A 17,854-nucleotide genomic window follows, 5' to 3' on the forward strand; every position below is an offset into this window, starting at 1 on the left:
AACGCGTATCATTATATTTCTTTTTATAAATTACGTACATGTATTATATGTTATATATTGTGTTTTTTTCTTGTGTTTTTCTCAACCAGAAAGAAATAATAATAATAATTGAGTGCTTTTCGGTGGTCTAAAATACATGCGCTTTATATTTAAACTGAAATCATTTTAAATAAATCATGTCTACAATATTTTACAAGAACCTTTTTTTAAAATATAAAGAAGTGAAACTCCAGCTGCTGGAGCAGTATTGAATTTTCATTAAAAACAATTAGTTGGTCCTTTATTTAAGGCAAGTGACCGATTGCCCAAACAGTACAAAACAGCACAATACAAACCAACATAAACACAAAATGCATTAAACTTAATTGAAGATCTTGCATTGATTCTGTCGTAAATCATCATTTATTATTACTATTATGTTATTTAAATAAAAGCACCAATTATTAAAAAAAATAGTATTGAGTTATTTAAATCGTAAATTTACTTTCAATAGAGTTACATTTTAAATTCAATCTATATTTTTTTTGGTTTGGTACCTACAATTTCCTAAAAGAATTTGTTTTAAAAAGTTCAGAGGTAGCTCATTCATGCCCCTTAATTCTTTACCGTAGGCAAAGCATTTATTTCTCAACTCAAAATTAATCCACAGTTTGCAAATATATGCCCCAGATGTTATTGTAAGCAAATAATAGGTGTCATTAACAACTCATTGTAGGTATACCACCTCTATAAAAACCAATTTACAGAAACCTCCACAGCATTTACTATATAAATCCAATTTACCGAACTTGTCATTTACCGAAACCTCCAGCAGTGCCCCAGATAAGCTGCGTATCTGCGTCTTTCACCCTATTAAATTGTTATAAAACGCAAAGAAATACAAAATCATGCGTATTGAAAAAGCAACAAATTTGACGTTTACGCAAATTCGTCAAACTTGATGCGTACGATACAATAGCTTCGATCGAAAATGCTTTGCTTATTTTCGGTATTTTCTCTTTGAAATTATTATAGACACTTTCATTCAGCAAGAGCCTGTATGACAGAGCAGGAAAACAGTCAAAGTTATTCAAATGCTTTGCGGACTAGATTTCATAGATAAAAAAATAACCAAATTATTTACGACAGCATACATGTGTTTTTAATCTGACTTTATCCGTCGTTCATTGTGCATGTATTTGTAAAGCGTCTGTACTTTAATTTTCAATTACGATGCGAAATAAAAATGTATGAGAGAGGTCGAAAGACGTCCCCGATTGTTTCGCAAAAATATCAGTCGATTGCAAACTTTTTCGAACCAACAAAGCAAGGGCCAGTAAGTGCCGAATTGGTTTATTTAAGTTAATAATGATAGTTTGCATTTTTATTGAATCAATACAAGTGTGCAGCTTCAACAGAAGTAAAGCAGCAATAATTTTAAAGTATGCATTTTTATAACTCATTTCACCCTATTTCAAGAATGAAATCACCCTATTTTTCAAAATCAATGGGTGAAAGCCCTATTTACCGAATAATTATCTGGGGCACTGCTCCAGCAACCGTGCACACTTTTGTCCGAGTTTGAAAGTTTTACAGTTTTTCATGAAACTTCTGTTTCTAAGAAAACTATTTACGCATTGACTGCTATAAAGCAGGGTCTTCCCCAGGCCATTTAAGCGCCCCTTGCCGGGGCGCTTGAATTTCGAAATCAGAGTCCCCGGGGCGCTTGAAATTTTCCGATCAGTGTATTCTTCAGTAAAAGAAAGTGGAGAATGTCCAAAAAAATCAAGGTTTCCCTATCAGTGTATCAATATTCCCTGTTTTAAAAGAGCACTCGGTACCTACTTTCACAAGTAATCGCCATAAACACCACATGGGGTAATGGATAATCCACTGATAAGAGAATAGCATGACGCGCGTAATGATTACTCTAGCCACATTACACGGTCATTTAAATGCTAACAAGGATGTACCTGGTAATTTTCCTGTCGTCAAACTGTGAAGTTCATCGTCCAATCGGTTACGCGAATGCTTATGAGGGCGGGGTTAACTATCGACCATTATTTTTGATTGACGTCGGACATGAAGTAAGAGTTTATCGCAGCTTGATTAGCAAGTAGTTGTACCATTTGAGTAATATAAACCCGGTAATTAGTACAGTACAGAACATTAAAGACGGTTTCGGGCATCATCATCACACCTTTTTACTGTAAACAAGTGTTACCTATGACTCATAATTAATACGAGAAATTAATTGCAAGTGGTAAACAATTAATTATTATAGCGGTTACAATTATGTGATAACAATTTATTTAATTCCAGTACATGTATATTTCAAAATGTCCATTTATAGAACTGATTCACCTCGTTTTTCTGACCTTTATTCGACACGTAATGCGCTTTAACAAATTTTCGTTGAATTAATTACGCACACTTGTAAATGTTTCGTCCGATAATCAATAGTTAGAAGACTGATGATGGCAACTGGCCGTGATCCTCGTGGACAACGTGAATTTCATGCATAATTCCTTCAAAACATTTATTCGACTCGTAAAGTGTGTAAACAAATTATCGTTGAATTTATAACGCAACGGTTAATATTTGTTGAAATCTCAAATGGGAATAATTAAATTTATAATCCGAAACCCATTACCGTAAGTCGATGTTAACGCGTTTTTAATCCGAAACACACTTCCGAATGTAAATGTTACCGCAACGTTAAATATTTTTGCTTCAAATTAGCAGTGCAAATTTATTTTGTGTCGAATCTTTTTCTCAATTAAAAAGAGCGCATAATTATGCAGCATGTACAACGTCGCGTCTATTGCATACAAACGGCGTGTATTGAGCGTTTTAACAAGCACACAACAGGTCAGGGGATTGACGCATATTCAGAGGCAATATTTCATCAAATCTATAAATAGTCACTTAAAAAATGGCAAGGTTTGTGTTACAGAAATAACCGAAAGCTTTTATGGTAAATATTTACCAGAAAGAGATTGATAAAAACGGAATAAACCAGCGATTTTCCTCCTTCTTTATAAAGTACCGGTAAACGGTACTTTCCCAATCGAACGAAAATTCCCAAATTCCCAAAACGGTACTTTCCCAATCGAGCGAAAATTCCCAAATTCCCAATCGGCATCTGGAAAAATCCCAATCAGCGTCCGAATTTTTTCTCAAAACGATAGAAAGTTTCGTAAAAAAAACAACTTTCGGCGAGCGAACAAAGAAAATCGTATAGTTGTGTGTAACCACGCGCTCGATTAATTTCGGGTTTTATTATTCAGCGCATTCAATCAATAGAGTTGTTACTGTTTCCGGTTCTTTTGCCAGGCAGTCAGCGTACTGTTTTACGTCGGTTTGTAACCTTATCGTAGTTTGAAATGAGTCATAATAGCAAATATTATGCCAAAAAACCAATCGGAACCATCAATCACAGGACACATTGACAGCAATAATGATGCTGTGCAGGGAGGGATGCAAGCAACTGAGTGATGATTAAACATCAAAGATTGTTGAAATTTCACAAAAATGAAAGAGAGAGACATTGCTTTAAAAGAGATTAAAACAACTAGTAATTGATTTGGTGTGTTCTTTATAATATTTTGTTATTTATATAAACTTTATAACTTAATGGTCATTAAGGCATGCCTGCAAATGATTATTTAAATGGGTATGTTCAATTAAGTATGAACTGTATGATGTATTCAATAAGACCCAAACTTCACGACGCGATTTTCCCAATTTCAGGATTTCACGACTCGATTTTTCCCAATTTTGAGGTTTTCACGACTCAATTTTTCCCAATCGGACCGGTACGGGTACTTTTCCCAATTGGACAAGGAAAATCGCTGATAAACGGGATTATCGGGTAATAAATAGAAACTTGAAAAATAGTAAGTATACAGTAATAGAGTCGGGTTGAAACGGATGTATTGGGGAATCGTTCGAGTCGGGATTTTACTATCTGTGCGGAAAAGTTTTAAAACAATTAAACAATATAAAAAAAATATTTTTAAATGACTGGGGGATTTTTTTGAAGAGTCAAAGCGCACCAAATGACGCCTTTTGACGCTGTTTTTCTTTGAGTTATAACGCACCACAGAACGTGAATTGACACGTTAAATTAAAAAAAAATCAACGTCACGAGGGGACACCCCTCCCGAACCCACCCCCGGGGCGCCTGAACAAATTCCTGGGGAAGGCACTGTAAAGATAGTTATATTCTGAAAGATAAATGTCTTAGCTATTGTTATATTGTTTATTTGGTGCAACTATTGCTGTTGGAAGCAATTATTTTGCTTTTGTTCAGATCATGGTGTTGTGCTGGAAATTTTACAGTTGTATCCCTTGTCTATTTATTTGTAGTATGTAGAGAATTTTTAGTAAATGTCCCTGTGGTCAATAGCTGGGAGTTAGTTTATTGCAACTAGTATGCTTTAATGTATCCTACCGCAACCCAAATTCGACGACACCTAAATTCGACGATGTTCTATTTGTATTGATTAAATGGATGATTATTGTCTTGGAATCATCTCAAAGTAATACAGCCGAGTTTAAAATTATTATTTTGTGCTATTAAACATTTCATTTTCTTTCATAATTTGCTAAATATTGCTTCATGTAACCGTTACATCGTCGAATTTGGGTCACACTGGGATACCAAATATAATCAAAGTTACCCCACCCACTCAGTTTACAAAGAGAGCGATGCACCCATCAGTGCTGTCAGATTTCATGGTTAAAAGAAATCAATAAATTTCAGATATTAACACATAAACTTTTCTTGAAACCAATCCACCAATTATGTATTTGTTTCACAACTTTACCTCATCTGTATCTCGCAGCGGAATCTCTATTGCCGCCATGCTGAAAAAATACTGCCACTTTTGTTTCCCTGCATTTCAGTCGGTTACTGGAAATACCGGATTCTACCGGATTTTACCCAAATCTACCGAATTCCAACAGAATCTAGCCAAAGTTAATATTTGGATCTGCGGTTCCTTTTATATAGACTATTTAAATAGATAGCAATTGCATACATACAAAGTTTTATTGAGTCTATTATGTGTTTTAAGAATTGTGTTCACACGCAAAAATTACTCCAGCACTATAAGCACTAAATTACTTATCTCAGTGATATTTTCTGCGTAAACCATACTTCAAATAAATAATATAGCAAGTGGCAGTTAAATATATATATATGTATAAATTTGATTACAAGGTAGTGAGTGAATTAAATGGTTTATTGGCTACTTGCCTCCGTTTCTGGTAGTTATAACACTTTTGTGTGCATTACAGTTTTTCTTCCTAGTGACCGTGACTTTTGGAAGCCGCCATTAGAGACTTGTTTTGAAGTATGCATACAGGTATTTTGATTCATTTTACAGATTTCCTGTTCTTATCCTTGTTTATTTTCAGACAAAACAGAAGCCTCCCCAACCTCCCAAGGCCCGCTGTTCGTCCAAATAGTATCTAGCCTGGAAATGTTCATATTTATGGTTGCTTACTGAAATTTAACAAGTGGCATATTCCACAGAAATGTATTCGTACTGCATCATTGATGTATGTATTTTGCTTCTCTCACTATCAAATGACATAGAGACAAATCCCGGCCCGACTACCCATGTGGTTCATGTGGTATTGAAGTTTTTGAAAATGATTTACCCATACAGTGTGACACATGTTCTCACTGGTTCCATATAAATTGTCAGAATGTTGATACCAATACATACAATGACCTTGTAGCATTAGATGAGTCTTTTTCGTGGGTATGCTCTTTATGTGATTGCCATAAGTTTTCGAGTGGCTCATTGCACTCGTTGTCGTCTCTCTCTTCCCATAACAGTTTTGAACCACTAAATGATGTAACACAGACCAGACGGACTAAAACGCAGACGGCCTCCAAGCCTTGGACTCAGAAAAAACCTTTAAATAGTACCCAAAATTAAAAGTTATACGTGTAAACTTTCAGTCCATAGCAAATAAAAAAGCTGAATTCTATGCCTTATTAGATAATCATAAACCGGATATTGCTGTAGGTACGGAATTCTGGTTGACCGAAGATCATAAAGACTGTGAAATTTCACAAAAGTTTTTTAGGTTACACCCCCTTCAGAGAAGACCGAAGCAGCATCGGTGGAGGAGTTTTTATTTTGGTGAAAGACACAATTTTGGCAACTGAACAGAAGCAGCTAAAAACTAACTGTGACATACTCTGGATTAAAATTCATTTAACCTCATGTAAACCTTTATATATTGCAGCATACTATCGACCAAAAGAAGCTGATGTGCAAAGTTCGGAAGAATTTAGGAAATCACTACAGCTAACTGCCAACCTGGAAGGAAATTTTTGGATACTCGGAGATTACCACAAGTTCTCCTGGGATACAGAACACAGACCCACAATAAAACATGGATGTAGTAATGTTAAACTTTATGATTACTTTATTGACTTGCTTGCAGATTTTAACCTTACTCAAATGGTGACTGAAAACACAAGAGGAAACAACATCTTTGACCTTTTCCTGACCTCTTATCATACTCTTGTTCACTCTGTAAAAACTTTTCCAGGTATTTCAGACCATGATATTGTATCTTTTATTTCAGATCTAAAACCTAAAATAACAAAACAGAAACCCAGGGTTGTACCGCTTATAAAAATGCAGTCTGGGAATCTTTAAAACCCACATGCAAGGAGTGAGTGACAGGGTGTTTGAAAAAGGTGAAAGTACCTCGGCAGAAGAACTTTGGTCAATTTTTTCAGATGAGATATCAACTGGTATTAAACAATTTATTCCCTCAAAAACTATAGGTACAAGAAGATCATTACCATGGATTACCCAACCGGTAAAACGACTAATGAGAAAAAGAGATCAACTTAATTTCAGACTCAAAAACAATGGAGCACATAAGACCAGGAAAATGTTCCTAAATATTAAAAACCTTATCAAACCAAATACCAAAACTGCTTATAATAAATATGCCGAGTCCATTTTAGGCATTGAAGACCCTGACGCTCAAGAAAACAGATGCAACTTTAATTCAAAGAAACTATATACTCTCTTTAAAAAGTCCAAACAAGACGCTCAAGGTATTTCTACTCTTTTTGACAATGTTTCAGGAAAATCATCTTCTATGAATCAAGAAAAGGCAAATGTTTTGAACCAACAGTTCCAATACGTTTTCACACCTATGTCACCATTACCCTTTCTCAATCATGTCTCTCTTTTTTCAGAAATCTTAATGAAATTTCATCTTCATCTTTCAGAAAATTTCCAACAATGCCAAAGATCACAGTCAGTGTCAATGGGGTGCAGAAGTTGATATCCAATCTTAAACCAAACAAGGCAGCAGGTCCCGACAACATCAAACCTCTTGTTCTAAAAGAATTAAGTTCACAAATTTCTCCAATAATAACACTCCTGTTTCAGAAATCCTTGAACTCCGGAATTCTCCCAAAAGTATAGATATCTGCAAATGTAATACCGCTGTACAAGAAAGGAAACAAAGAAGACCCAGCAAATTACAGACCTATCTCTCTAACCTGTATTTTATGTAAATCCTTAGACCATATAGTTTCCTCAAATCTTTCAGCTCACTTCAATAAATATAACATACTTTTTTACTTACAGCATGGCTTCAGGGAAAAGCGTTTCTGCGAAACACAACTTCTACAACTCATTGATGACCTGGCACGAAATATGACATCTGGACAACAAACTGATCTAATATTGCTTGATTTCAGCAAAGCGTTCGACAAAGTGAACAATCTTAAACTGCTTTTCAAATTACAGGAACATGGTGTGGATAAAGATACTCTCTCATGGACCAAATCATTCCTTAAAGGTCGTAATCAACGTGTTGCTCTAGATGGAGAATTATCATCCGAGGTACCAGTGACATCTGGGGTACCACAAGGGTCTGTGCTTGGTCCGTTGCTTTTTCTTCTCTATATAAATGACTTACCTAAATCTATTACTTCTCAAGTTCGCGGGCTTTGGTTGGGCGGGCTTTGGGCGGGCGGGCGGACGGACGGACGTACGTACGGACGGACGGACGGACGGACGGACAGACAGACAGACAGACAGACCTACAGACAGACAAACAGACAGACAGACAGACAGATACCAGTAGATAGTAATTGACAATTTTGTAAAATAAATTATGCACATGTCCGAAGTGTATTGTGTACATTATAACATGTTTTATATTTTATCTATTTTCAAAGATTAAAGATGTCTATTTTGTCATATGTAAATGAATAAAAATTAAGCACATTAATGTTGGGGAAGTAAATAATCGAAGCGTGATACGTCGTATTGTAACGGAAGACACCCATGTATTACCGGTAATTGGAAGTACATGTTAATACATGACGTTGGTTAAAGTGTCACATATTCTGAAAATATCATGTTTGATAATGCACAAACTATAAATAATGTAACATTTTCACACCTTCGAAATAATTTGTCTACTTAGCGTGCTTATAATTCATTAAATTACGATTTTGCATCATCACGTGGACATTTTATCACGAGGGCGTTCGTCCCAATTGTTGAATAGCAACAAATCAGAACAATAGGGCGCTGTCTATTAGCCGATGAATTACGACAATGCGCATTCTATTAAGATTCTCACATTATTTTATTGCATGCATATTTCTAGGATATGTTCCTGTTTTGCACGATTACCGGTAAATTGACAAAGTAAGTGAAACGTGAATCATGTTTACTCTACATATAAAGTTTTAATTTATATTACGCAATGTTGCTGCATTTATGGACATACGAGTTCTTTATAAGTAATTGAAACTGACAATTCACTTGTACACTTCACCCTGATTTTAATGGAAAATAGCTTTAAAGCGAGACTATACGATTTGTATATGTGTTAAATTGTAATATATTGATAAAAATATGTTACAATAACAAAAAATAGGCAAGAAAAATGATACATTGAAGACGAATTTCATAAAATGCAGCAAATACAAATAAGCGCCCCGAGCCGATTGTGACGAAGATATTTCGTACATATTTTCCTACAATAACCGAAGCGTTCGTCTTTTTAGTAAGTGTTCGTGTGTCGTATGAATAGATATCGTTGCAGGAATTTAAAATGAACCGTTAAAATAAATTTAGCTTCACATCGTACATGCATGATATACATGCTGGCGAATTCGACTGTACAGACATTTTATATAAATTCATAAATATTTCACAAACTCGTATAGTCTCGCTTTAATAATTCTAGATTAATTATAATTCTATAGCAGAAAATAAAATTCTTATTATTAAATGAAATGAATTGTATTGTAAATATACCGAAGTAAGAGATCTATTTAAGGCGATTATCAATTATTAAATTTAACTTTCATATTTTTATTTTCAATGAAAATTATGAATTTTGCTATATTACAATGTGTTTTTTAACTTAAAAAAAGATATTACAAACATACATAAAAATCACTATAAATGAACAGTTGGTACATGAATTTTGCTCAAACGAGGAAAAAAAGTAAGATTGCTTATTTGATTAATACTTTGATAGTGGATTGAGAGACAACCTTTACTTTTGAAAGTTATTGTGCTAATCAAGTTTTTATTAAACATTTTATCTAAGCCGAATTTTTAACGAGTGGCATAATCTGAGCGCAATTTGAAGATGAACACATTACAATGTTACACACCAAATATTAAACATTAATTTTACTGCTGCTGGTCTAATTAAAGTCCAGTATGGGTGTGTGTAGTGCGTGCATAAGCTCACGTGTGTAGATTTTGAGACAGGTCGTTCCAACTTGGGTCTTAAATTGTCCGGTGTGAAGCACCTAGTTATCGGCACCTCGACATAACGTTTTACCCAAAAGAAGACTGGTATATAACGCAATCAAACACAAACGCATAATAAAGTCAGCATATTAACTGAAGACAACAAATCCAGGATAAAACACGATTATCACGATTGAACTCGATATCAGAAAAGTTCGGATACAATACCACGATAAGATCACATATATAGGACATGGTCTTTGCCAGGTTGCGGATCATGATGCAGCATTGTTCTTGGGATCTTTACACATCTTAATAGAACGTGATATTTCTCGGGAATGCGATTCACCGTGATGACAACATTGTGAAGGTACGATTCCATACATTTTGTGGCGCTTTGTTGCGATGCAATAAGATCTTATATGATAATTTATAAACTCTCCAATCAAAAACAGTATTACAAATGTTTGTTGAACAAAAGTGCGTTTCTACTTGACTTATCTAGATATAACGCAATTTAAAATATACGGACAGTTACTTGTAGTCTGAAATATCAGAAAGACAGAAACACGGGCCTATGGACCATTAGACGGACTAAGAGACAGGCCGATACACAGACGGGCAGTCATACAGAAGGACCGATGTATAGACAGACATAAAGATTGATAGATAGACAGACATATCAATGAACAGACAGACAGACCGACGGAATGACAAACGGTCAGACAAAGAGTCGGGAAGAAAAACGGAGAAACAGTGAAAAACACCAGATAGGGAGACGGAGAGAAATACGTGAGCCGGGAAGACAGATCAGTGACGGCCAGACTCATAGTCGAGCAAACGGATCGAGAGACACACAGGCACAACAAGAGACGGAAAACAGATCGACAGACAGCCTGACCACTGTATAGAAAGACAGACCATGAGACGGATAGACAGAGAAACGGACAGACAAACATATTGAGAGACGGACAGGCCGACAGAGGCGTAGAAACAGACAGACCGAGAGACGGAGAAACAGAGAGACCGAGAAACGGAGAAACAGATAGATCCATACAGGCAAACTGCGAGACAGACGTTCATAATGACTCAGACACACCGAGTGAGAAACCGACAAGAACAGATCGAGAGACAAAAAGACAGACTGATATAGACAGAGAGACTGCCAGATAAACCAAGAGACAGACAAGGAGACGTACATACATACAATATGTATTGTTTTTAATTTGTCAATTTACATTAACGTGAAAAGGCCCCTTTTATGTAATTATTCATGTAACGACATAATATTACATATCGTTACTATAAAAAGTAACAAAATTACATCGCGAGCTGGCCGTTATTCGTATCTAGCGGGCCAATATAAATGATATTGTTCCTCTTATGCCTTTGTTGCAAATAATCCGGTCGCCGGCCGCTGTGTCCGATCTCCAGGCAACGGGAAGACTGGAAACGTCGGAGCCATACCTCTGTCACAAACATACACTGATCACCGTCCGATCAGCGGCCGACGTATTTTTCCGCTGATCGGGCTTTCGGATTAATTTTAAATCTCACAAAAAATTACCCGACAAAGGGCGCGGAAAGGAATCGAGTTGAGATCGAAAAAAGATCGGATGATCAACGCACAGCTATTGCCTGGCGTGCGCCCGACATCGGATTTATTGTAATATTTAATAGAGAGCGCCGTCCGGCGTCCGTCGGGCATCGTGCGGAGGCCCTCCGCCAATCAGACGGTCGCCGACCGATGAATTACCCCTGGGAAATAGATTTCCTTTTGCCGATATAGTTCAATGAATCCGATATCGGGCGATCGGTTGGCGATTATCGTGCGTCGATCGTCCGATGTTGTTTCGATCTCAACTCGATTTCTTCCCGGTTAACGTCCCTCCATGGATACCGTATCTGCAACACATCTGACACGGCCTTTAACAGACACAACAGTCAGTAAAATCAAGCGGCACCGATTGCCTTCCTGCCAAGCGCTCGGCAGTAAAGATGTTCATTAGTAATGGTGGATCATAAGCCAAAGTAGCCAGCCATAATCGCGAAGATATGCACATGTACAAGTTTTTCATTTTAATTTGCAAGTGCATTCACATATTTGTCCGTTTGTGCACTTGTTTTGGAGATAAGTCGAACGTTTCACAGAAAGCGGAATGCATGCATATCCAATCGAGTGCAACACAACGAGGAAATGAAGCGATTGTTTAATCGTGTAAATAATGACTGGAGCGTAATGAAATGATACCATATCTTATCAAATTCGTCAAACGGATGAAAGTGCAAGAACAAATAATTGTGCACAGCGTTGAAACAAGTATTTGACTACTGTCATATTTTCGCCATACTTGATTAGGATATTCCGTTCAAAAGCGGTAATATAAGATTTAATAATTCTAATGTTGTTGTTTTCCTGTTGCTAGTATATGGATTACCATATATTGCCATTCTATCAAAAGACTATCGCGAATAAAAAATATATTTCCTTATTATGTTTCTCGTGTTTCACGTTTCGTTTATGTATAATGATTAAACTCACACGCGTCATGACGTTAATATTTTACGTTTAAACCGATCACGTCAAATGACGCGACGTTAAATGACCCTACGTAAACGTTGGTTACAACGTCAAAGTAAAAATCGAGATAAAGCAGTATGCACTATATTGTCAACATAAAGGATCTTGCATGAGTGGTCGTTTTGTATTGAATTTATTAAACGAGTTATCTTAATAAAGATAACAAGAGGGCCATGATGGCCCTGAATCGCTCACCTGACTCATTAAGATCAGATGAAAACTATGACCTCTATTGTCTACACAATGTTTTTCTATGATTTGACCTAGTGACCTAGTTCCTGACTCTAGATGACCCAAATACAATCCCAATCCAGATTTCATCAAGATAAACATTCTGACCACAGTTCATAAATATTGGATGAAAACTGTGATCTCTAATGTCTACACAAGGTTTTTCTACTATTTGACCTAGTGACCTAGTTTTTGACCCCAGATGACCCAAATAAAATCCCAACCCAGATTTCATCAAGATAAACATTCTGACCAAATTTCATAAAGATTGGATGAAAACTGTGACCTCTATTGTCTACAGAAGGTTGTTCTATTATTTTACCTAGTGACCTTGTTTTTGACCCCAGATGACCCAAATACAATCCCAAACCGGATTTCATCAAGATAAACATTTTGACCAAATTTCATCAAGATTGGATGCAAACTGTGACCTCTACTGTCTACACAAACAAATTGTTGACGGACGGACGCACGGACACACGCAGGCACGCACAACGGACGCCGGACATCACACGATCACATAAGCTCACCGTGTCACTTCATGACAGGTGACCTAAAAATATGTGTCGGAGATAAACATGAACAGTTGTGGTTAAAATCCCATAGAAACAAGGGCTGTTTGTAAAACATGCATGCCCCCTATATGGGCTATAAGTTGTAGTAGAAGCCATTGTGTGAATACGTTTTTTGTCACTGTGAATGGTGGTGGTGGTGGTGGTGGTGGTGGTGGTGGTGGTGGTGGTGGTGGTGTAGTAGTAGTAGTAGTAGTAGTAGTAGTAGTAGTAGTAGTAGTAGTAGTAGTAGTAGTAGTAGTAGTAGTAGTAGTAGTAGTAGTAATAGTAGTTGTAGTAGTAGTAGTAGTAGTAGTAGTAGTAGTAGTAGTAGTAGAAGTAGTAGTAGTAGTAGTAGTAGTAGAAGTAGTAGTAGTAGTAGAAGTAGTAGTAGTAGTAGTAGTAGTAGTAGTAGTAGTAGTAGTAGTAGTAGTAGTAGTAGTAGTAGTGGTAGTAGTGGTAGTAGTAGTAGTAGTAGTAGTGGTAAAAGTAGTAGTAGTAGTGGCAGTAGTAGTAGAAGTAGTAATAGTAGACGTGGTGGTGGTGGTGGTGGTGGTGGTGGTGGTGGTGGTGGTGGTGGTGGTGGTGGTGGTGGTGGTGGTGGTGGTGGTGGTAGTACTACTAGTAGTAGTAGTAGAAGTAGTAGTAGTAGTAGTAGTAGTAGTAGTAGTAGTAGAAGTAGTAGTAGTAGTAGTAGTAGTAGTAGTAGTAGTAGTAGTAGTAGTAGTAGTAGTAGTAGAAGTAGTAGTGGTAGTAGTAGTAGAAGTAGTAGTAGTAGTAGTAGTAGTAGTAGAAGTAGTAATAGTAGTAGTAGTAGTAGTAGAAGTAGTAGTTGAATTAGCAGTAGCAGTAGCAGAAGCAGTAGCAGCATTACAAGACCAATACTTAAGAATGATCAAATGGGAAAAGGTAACCTAGCACTGGCAGTAAATATGGGACTCATTTACAGGTCAGATTTGGAATCTCTGCTGTAAAATGAGATTTTGAATGAATTAAAGGGAGGCAAATCTGTAATAAAAAGAACATGCATAAACCGTAGTTGTTTCCCTTGTTTAAACCATGCTAAATCCTTACAAGTTTGGAAAGAATTGGATGAAAAATTTGGACTTTATTGCATAAACACCATTTTCTCAATTCAAGGGGAGGTAATTCTGTACTTCATGGACCAATAATGCTCATTTTTTGTAGGGTTCGTGTCCTCATTGATATAAAGACACTGTGCAAATTTGGAAAGGACCGGACAAAAAATGTGGAAGATTTTTGAAAGTTTTCACAAAATAGGCAAAAACGAATAAACATGCAAAGTTCATCGAGCTCCTGCGGCCATGTTTTTTAACGAATCAAATTTCTTTGAACAACTTTTTCAGGGGAGCCTTCAAAGGTCATCCCTGTGAAATTTTTTGAAAATCTGATGAGCGGTTTCTGACAAGAAGATTTTTTAAGGTTTTTACCATATATGGTCATGGCGGCCATCTTGGTTATGTGATCAAATTTTTTTTAACAATTCTTTTGTCCCATGACCTAGGGATGCTCCACATGAAATTTAGTTGAAATTGGCTCAATGATTTAGTAGAAGAAGATGTTTACAAATTGTTTACAGACAGACAGACGGACGGACGGAACGACGCCGGACGCTGAGTGATCACAATAGCTCACCCCGAGCTATCGCTCAGGTGAGCTAAAAACGAGGCTTGCCGAGTTTTTATCTTTATTTAGATGACGAGTTTAATAAATTCAATACAAAATGATCACGAATCTAAGATTCTTTGTATAACATGACCAACACGTTTTCTTTTTATTTTATGCTCTTTTCACCTTTTTATTCACATTGTAAAGGAGTTAAATGAAGAAATTTGCTGGTATAATGACGTCATTTCGTCACAAAAATGACGTCATTTCACAATTATATAACTAGTGTAATAACAGCCATGTAATAAACAAAAATTGAGCATTACGTTATTTCACTCCTGGAGCGTAGGTCATGTTATAATGGTAAATATTATTGTTTTAAGTTGCTTTATAGTATCAATATACACTTGTTTTGTTGAGTAACATTTAAAAAATTGTAGTCCATTTATAAAACCAAGTTTTGAAAAAAAAAAGTGATGCTAAATATATCTGGAAAGAGTTTTCTGTGTTTAAATATTTTGTTCTATACAAATTATTACAATTAAATACTGTTTATGATTAAGCGTAAAACGTTATTGAACTACATTGTTTTATCCGAAAGTTTGATATATATTCAAGCTAAAAATAATAAGAACACATTTTTATGGAACATTTGTTTCAGCATTTAAACTGACATACTTTTTTACAAATGCGTGGCTATTGGCAGAAAAGTTCATTGGCCAATCATTGATATCAATTGACCGCCCTGATTTTGAAATCCGTTAATAAACAGCAGTTTATTTCGGTTTGGTGTATATAGATTTTCAATTCCGATATAAGTTAAGGTTTGCGTAAAATATAAGGTAAATGTACGCCAATTCATAAAAAATGTGTGTATTACAGGTAAACAATTAATGCACAAACACTACAGAACATACTTCGCAGCAAGTATAACACCAATGAAGAGCTTCACACCGAAGGCATATTTGTGGCCCGACAAGGCGGCACTATAAAAGCAAATGGTCTGTTCAGTATTGGGATTGGTGAGAGGTTCGTAATCGTCGCCGGCATCAATCCCCGAGGACCGGATATCGACTACAAATCGGTGTCTCTCAGTCCGGTAGGTTTGCTCAGTGTCACGTACACAAATGCCAGCATGATTGTAACAATCTCCAGTCCGCTCAAAGGCAAGAATTCCATTCAGTTATGCAGCAGTAGCAAGACCGCCGCTATATGGGATGGTTTCACAACAGCCATTGATTACCATGCGTCTGAAATTAAGCGACGACATTTGGTGCAGCGCGTCACTTAGTGCGTCATCATCATCATCATACACCTCTGTGAATGCAGAACAAGAATATACATATGAGAGGGGCTTCAAAGGCCTGAACCTTCTCAATTACAGATGTCTGTCTCATAAAAAGGTTTCTTACGGCAGATAGAAGTTTTAGCTTTATTTCATTGCCCGATATAGTATGTGGACCAACCGATGCCAAGGACGCGGCGTGCCGTCAGCATGTTAAGAGAGGTCACAGTTTGGACTGTGTCGACGTGTCTTTTGAAAGCCTCATTAATGATAATGATACCAACCGAAATGCAGCAATTCAACAGGAAAACATTACTGCGCCCGAAACAGTTATTGGGCAAAATTGCGGGCAATTAAACGACGAGCGACGGACGGATATGTCAAGAAAGCAGCCCAGTTTATTTGAGAGGTTCCTGCGCTTCTTTACCTGCTGTATAGGCAAGCGTTGATTTTTGTTGAATGAATCTATGATATTTTACTCGAGAAATCAATTTTCACATTTTTGTTTATAGCAATAAATTCATTGCATGAACAAAGTAGATTTTGTTTGTTTTATTATGAAAATGTGTGAGTTCTTATGATTGTATATTGAGAAGAACAGGTCTCGGGCAAATAGTAGCACTAACATTAAACCTTACGGACTTGGACTACGTGGCCCCGTAATATCAACTATCTGACGAGAAACCTTATTTACGACTGTATTTTAGTGTTACTGATACCATGGTCATTAATAGAATAACAGAAATAAACAAATTTCTTTTGTTACTTAAAACAACTTATCTTCAAAACTTGTATCGTACATTTGATTTGTCTGACGATATTTAGTAAGACAGGCTCCTGAAAAATCTAGTACCAGACAAAACATGGTTTACCACACGTTGTTGTTGTTTGTTACATGGAACATGTCTGGATGTAAAGAGCTTTAGGAGCATCGCAGTCATCTACAACCCGAATACCCAGGCTTGGATCGATCTACGCTGGCCGCATTTGGAACACCGGTAAGACCAATTTTCGAATGACGCGGTCTTTAACAATCTAATTGCTTCTTGTGAAAAGAACAAATACACACGATACTTTTCGATAGAAAATTGAAGACCGACTGTGTTATTAACGCAAACTGTCGGTAGCTTATTTTGGCTTTCAGGAACAATCTCCAGACATACTGACCGTGTACGTCACACATGTGTGATAAGATGTTGCCTAAAATAAGTGATGTGGCCACTGTTTGGAGGTTATTCTCTCAAATCAGCTGTTGATAAAGTTCATTTAAGGTGTAAAGCTGGGTAAGACAGATACGCCGATAAACTAATAATATATAAGTTTATTCCTCTGTTCATATTTTTCTTAAATCCTAAACTATAAATGCGATCGAACGTAGGCAAAAGATAAATAAATATGTAATATACAGATGTAATGTAAATATGTGCCAATGATTAAGCAAAATAAATGTTGTCCTGCAAGGTTGCCATTCAGTTCCTTTTCGTGAAGAAGAATTGAAATCTCGCCAAGAAGACGATCTCTTCGCCCACTTAATCACGTTTCTTATCGTTGAAAAAACCTAGAAAAGTTAAAACCACAGTGACGTCTATGCTAAAAGAAAACGCGATAATATTTTACATTAAATCTATTTTGACGGACGTTTTTATCAACTAAAGCACTGGTGAAATAGTTATGTGGCAAGTATTTATTATGAAAATGCAAAAACTAATAGTTTTTATTCAATAAATAGCATTAACAATCTATAACGGGTATTACTGTAAGTTAAATACGCTCTCAGCAGGGTGCAGGATCACAATACTTTTTGGGGTTCCACCCTTGAAATTTA

At 36.4% G+C, this 17,854-nt stretch overlaps 1 protein-coding gene and 1 long non-coding RNA gene across 2 annotated transcripts in view; one reads left to right on the top strand and one right to left on the bottom strand.

The window, feature by feature from the left end:
- Positions 1 to 4,927, bottom strand: part of LOC127841096 (RNA polymerase-associated protein CTR9 homolog) — an 83,504-nt gene extending 78,577 nt beyond the window's left edge. Inside the window, exon 1 of the mRNA XM_052369658.1 lies at positions 4,812 to 4,927. Coding sequence (XP_052225618.1) covers positions 4,812 to 4,850 — 39 coding nt within the window. The 5' untranslated portion in view covers positions 4,851 to 4,927. The remainder of the gene's footprint in view (positions 1 to 4,811) is intronic.
- Positions 4,928 to 11,859: 6,932 nt separating this feature from the next.
- On the top strand, positions 11,860 to 17,478 carry LOC127841245 (uncharacterized). Its single transcript, XR_008030820.1, has 3 exons — positions 11,860 to 12,130; positions 15,627 to 17,027; positions 17,174 to 17,478. It is a non-coding gene; the product is annotated as an uncharacterized LOC127841245 (long non-coding RNA).
- The last annotated feature ends 376 nt before the right edge of the window (positions 17,479 to 17,854 follow it).

Source organism: Dreissena polymorpha, chromosome 1 (genome assembly GCF_020536995.1).
Source record: "Dreissena polymorpha isolate Duluth1 chromosome 1, UMN_Dpol_1.0, whole genome shotgun sequence".
NCBI classification, from domain to species: Eukaryota; Metazoa; Mollusca; class Bivalvia; order Myida; family Dreissenidae; genus Dreissena; species Dreissena polymorpha.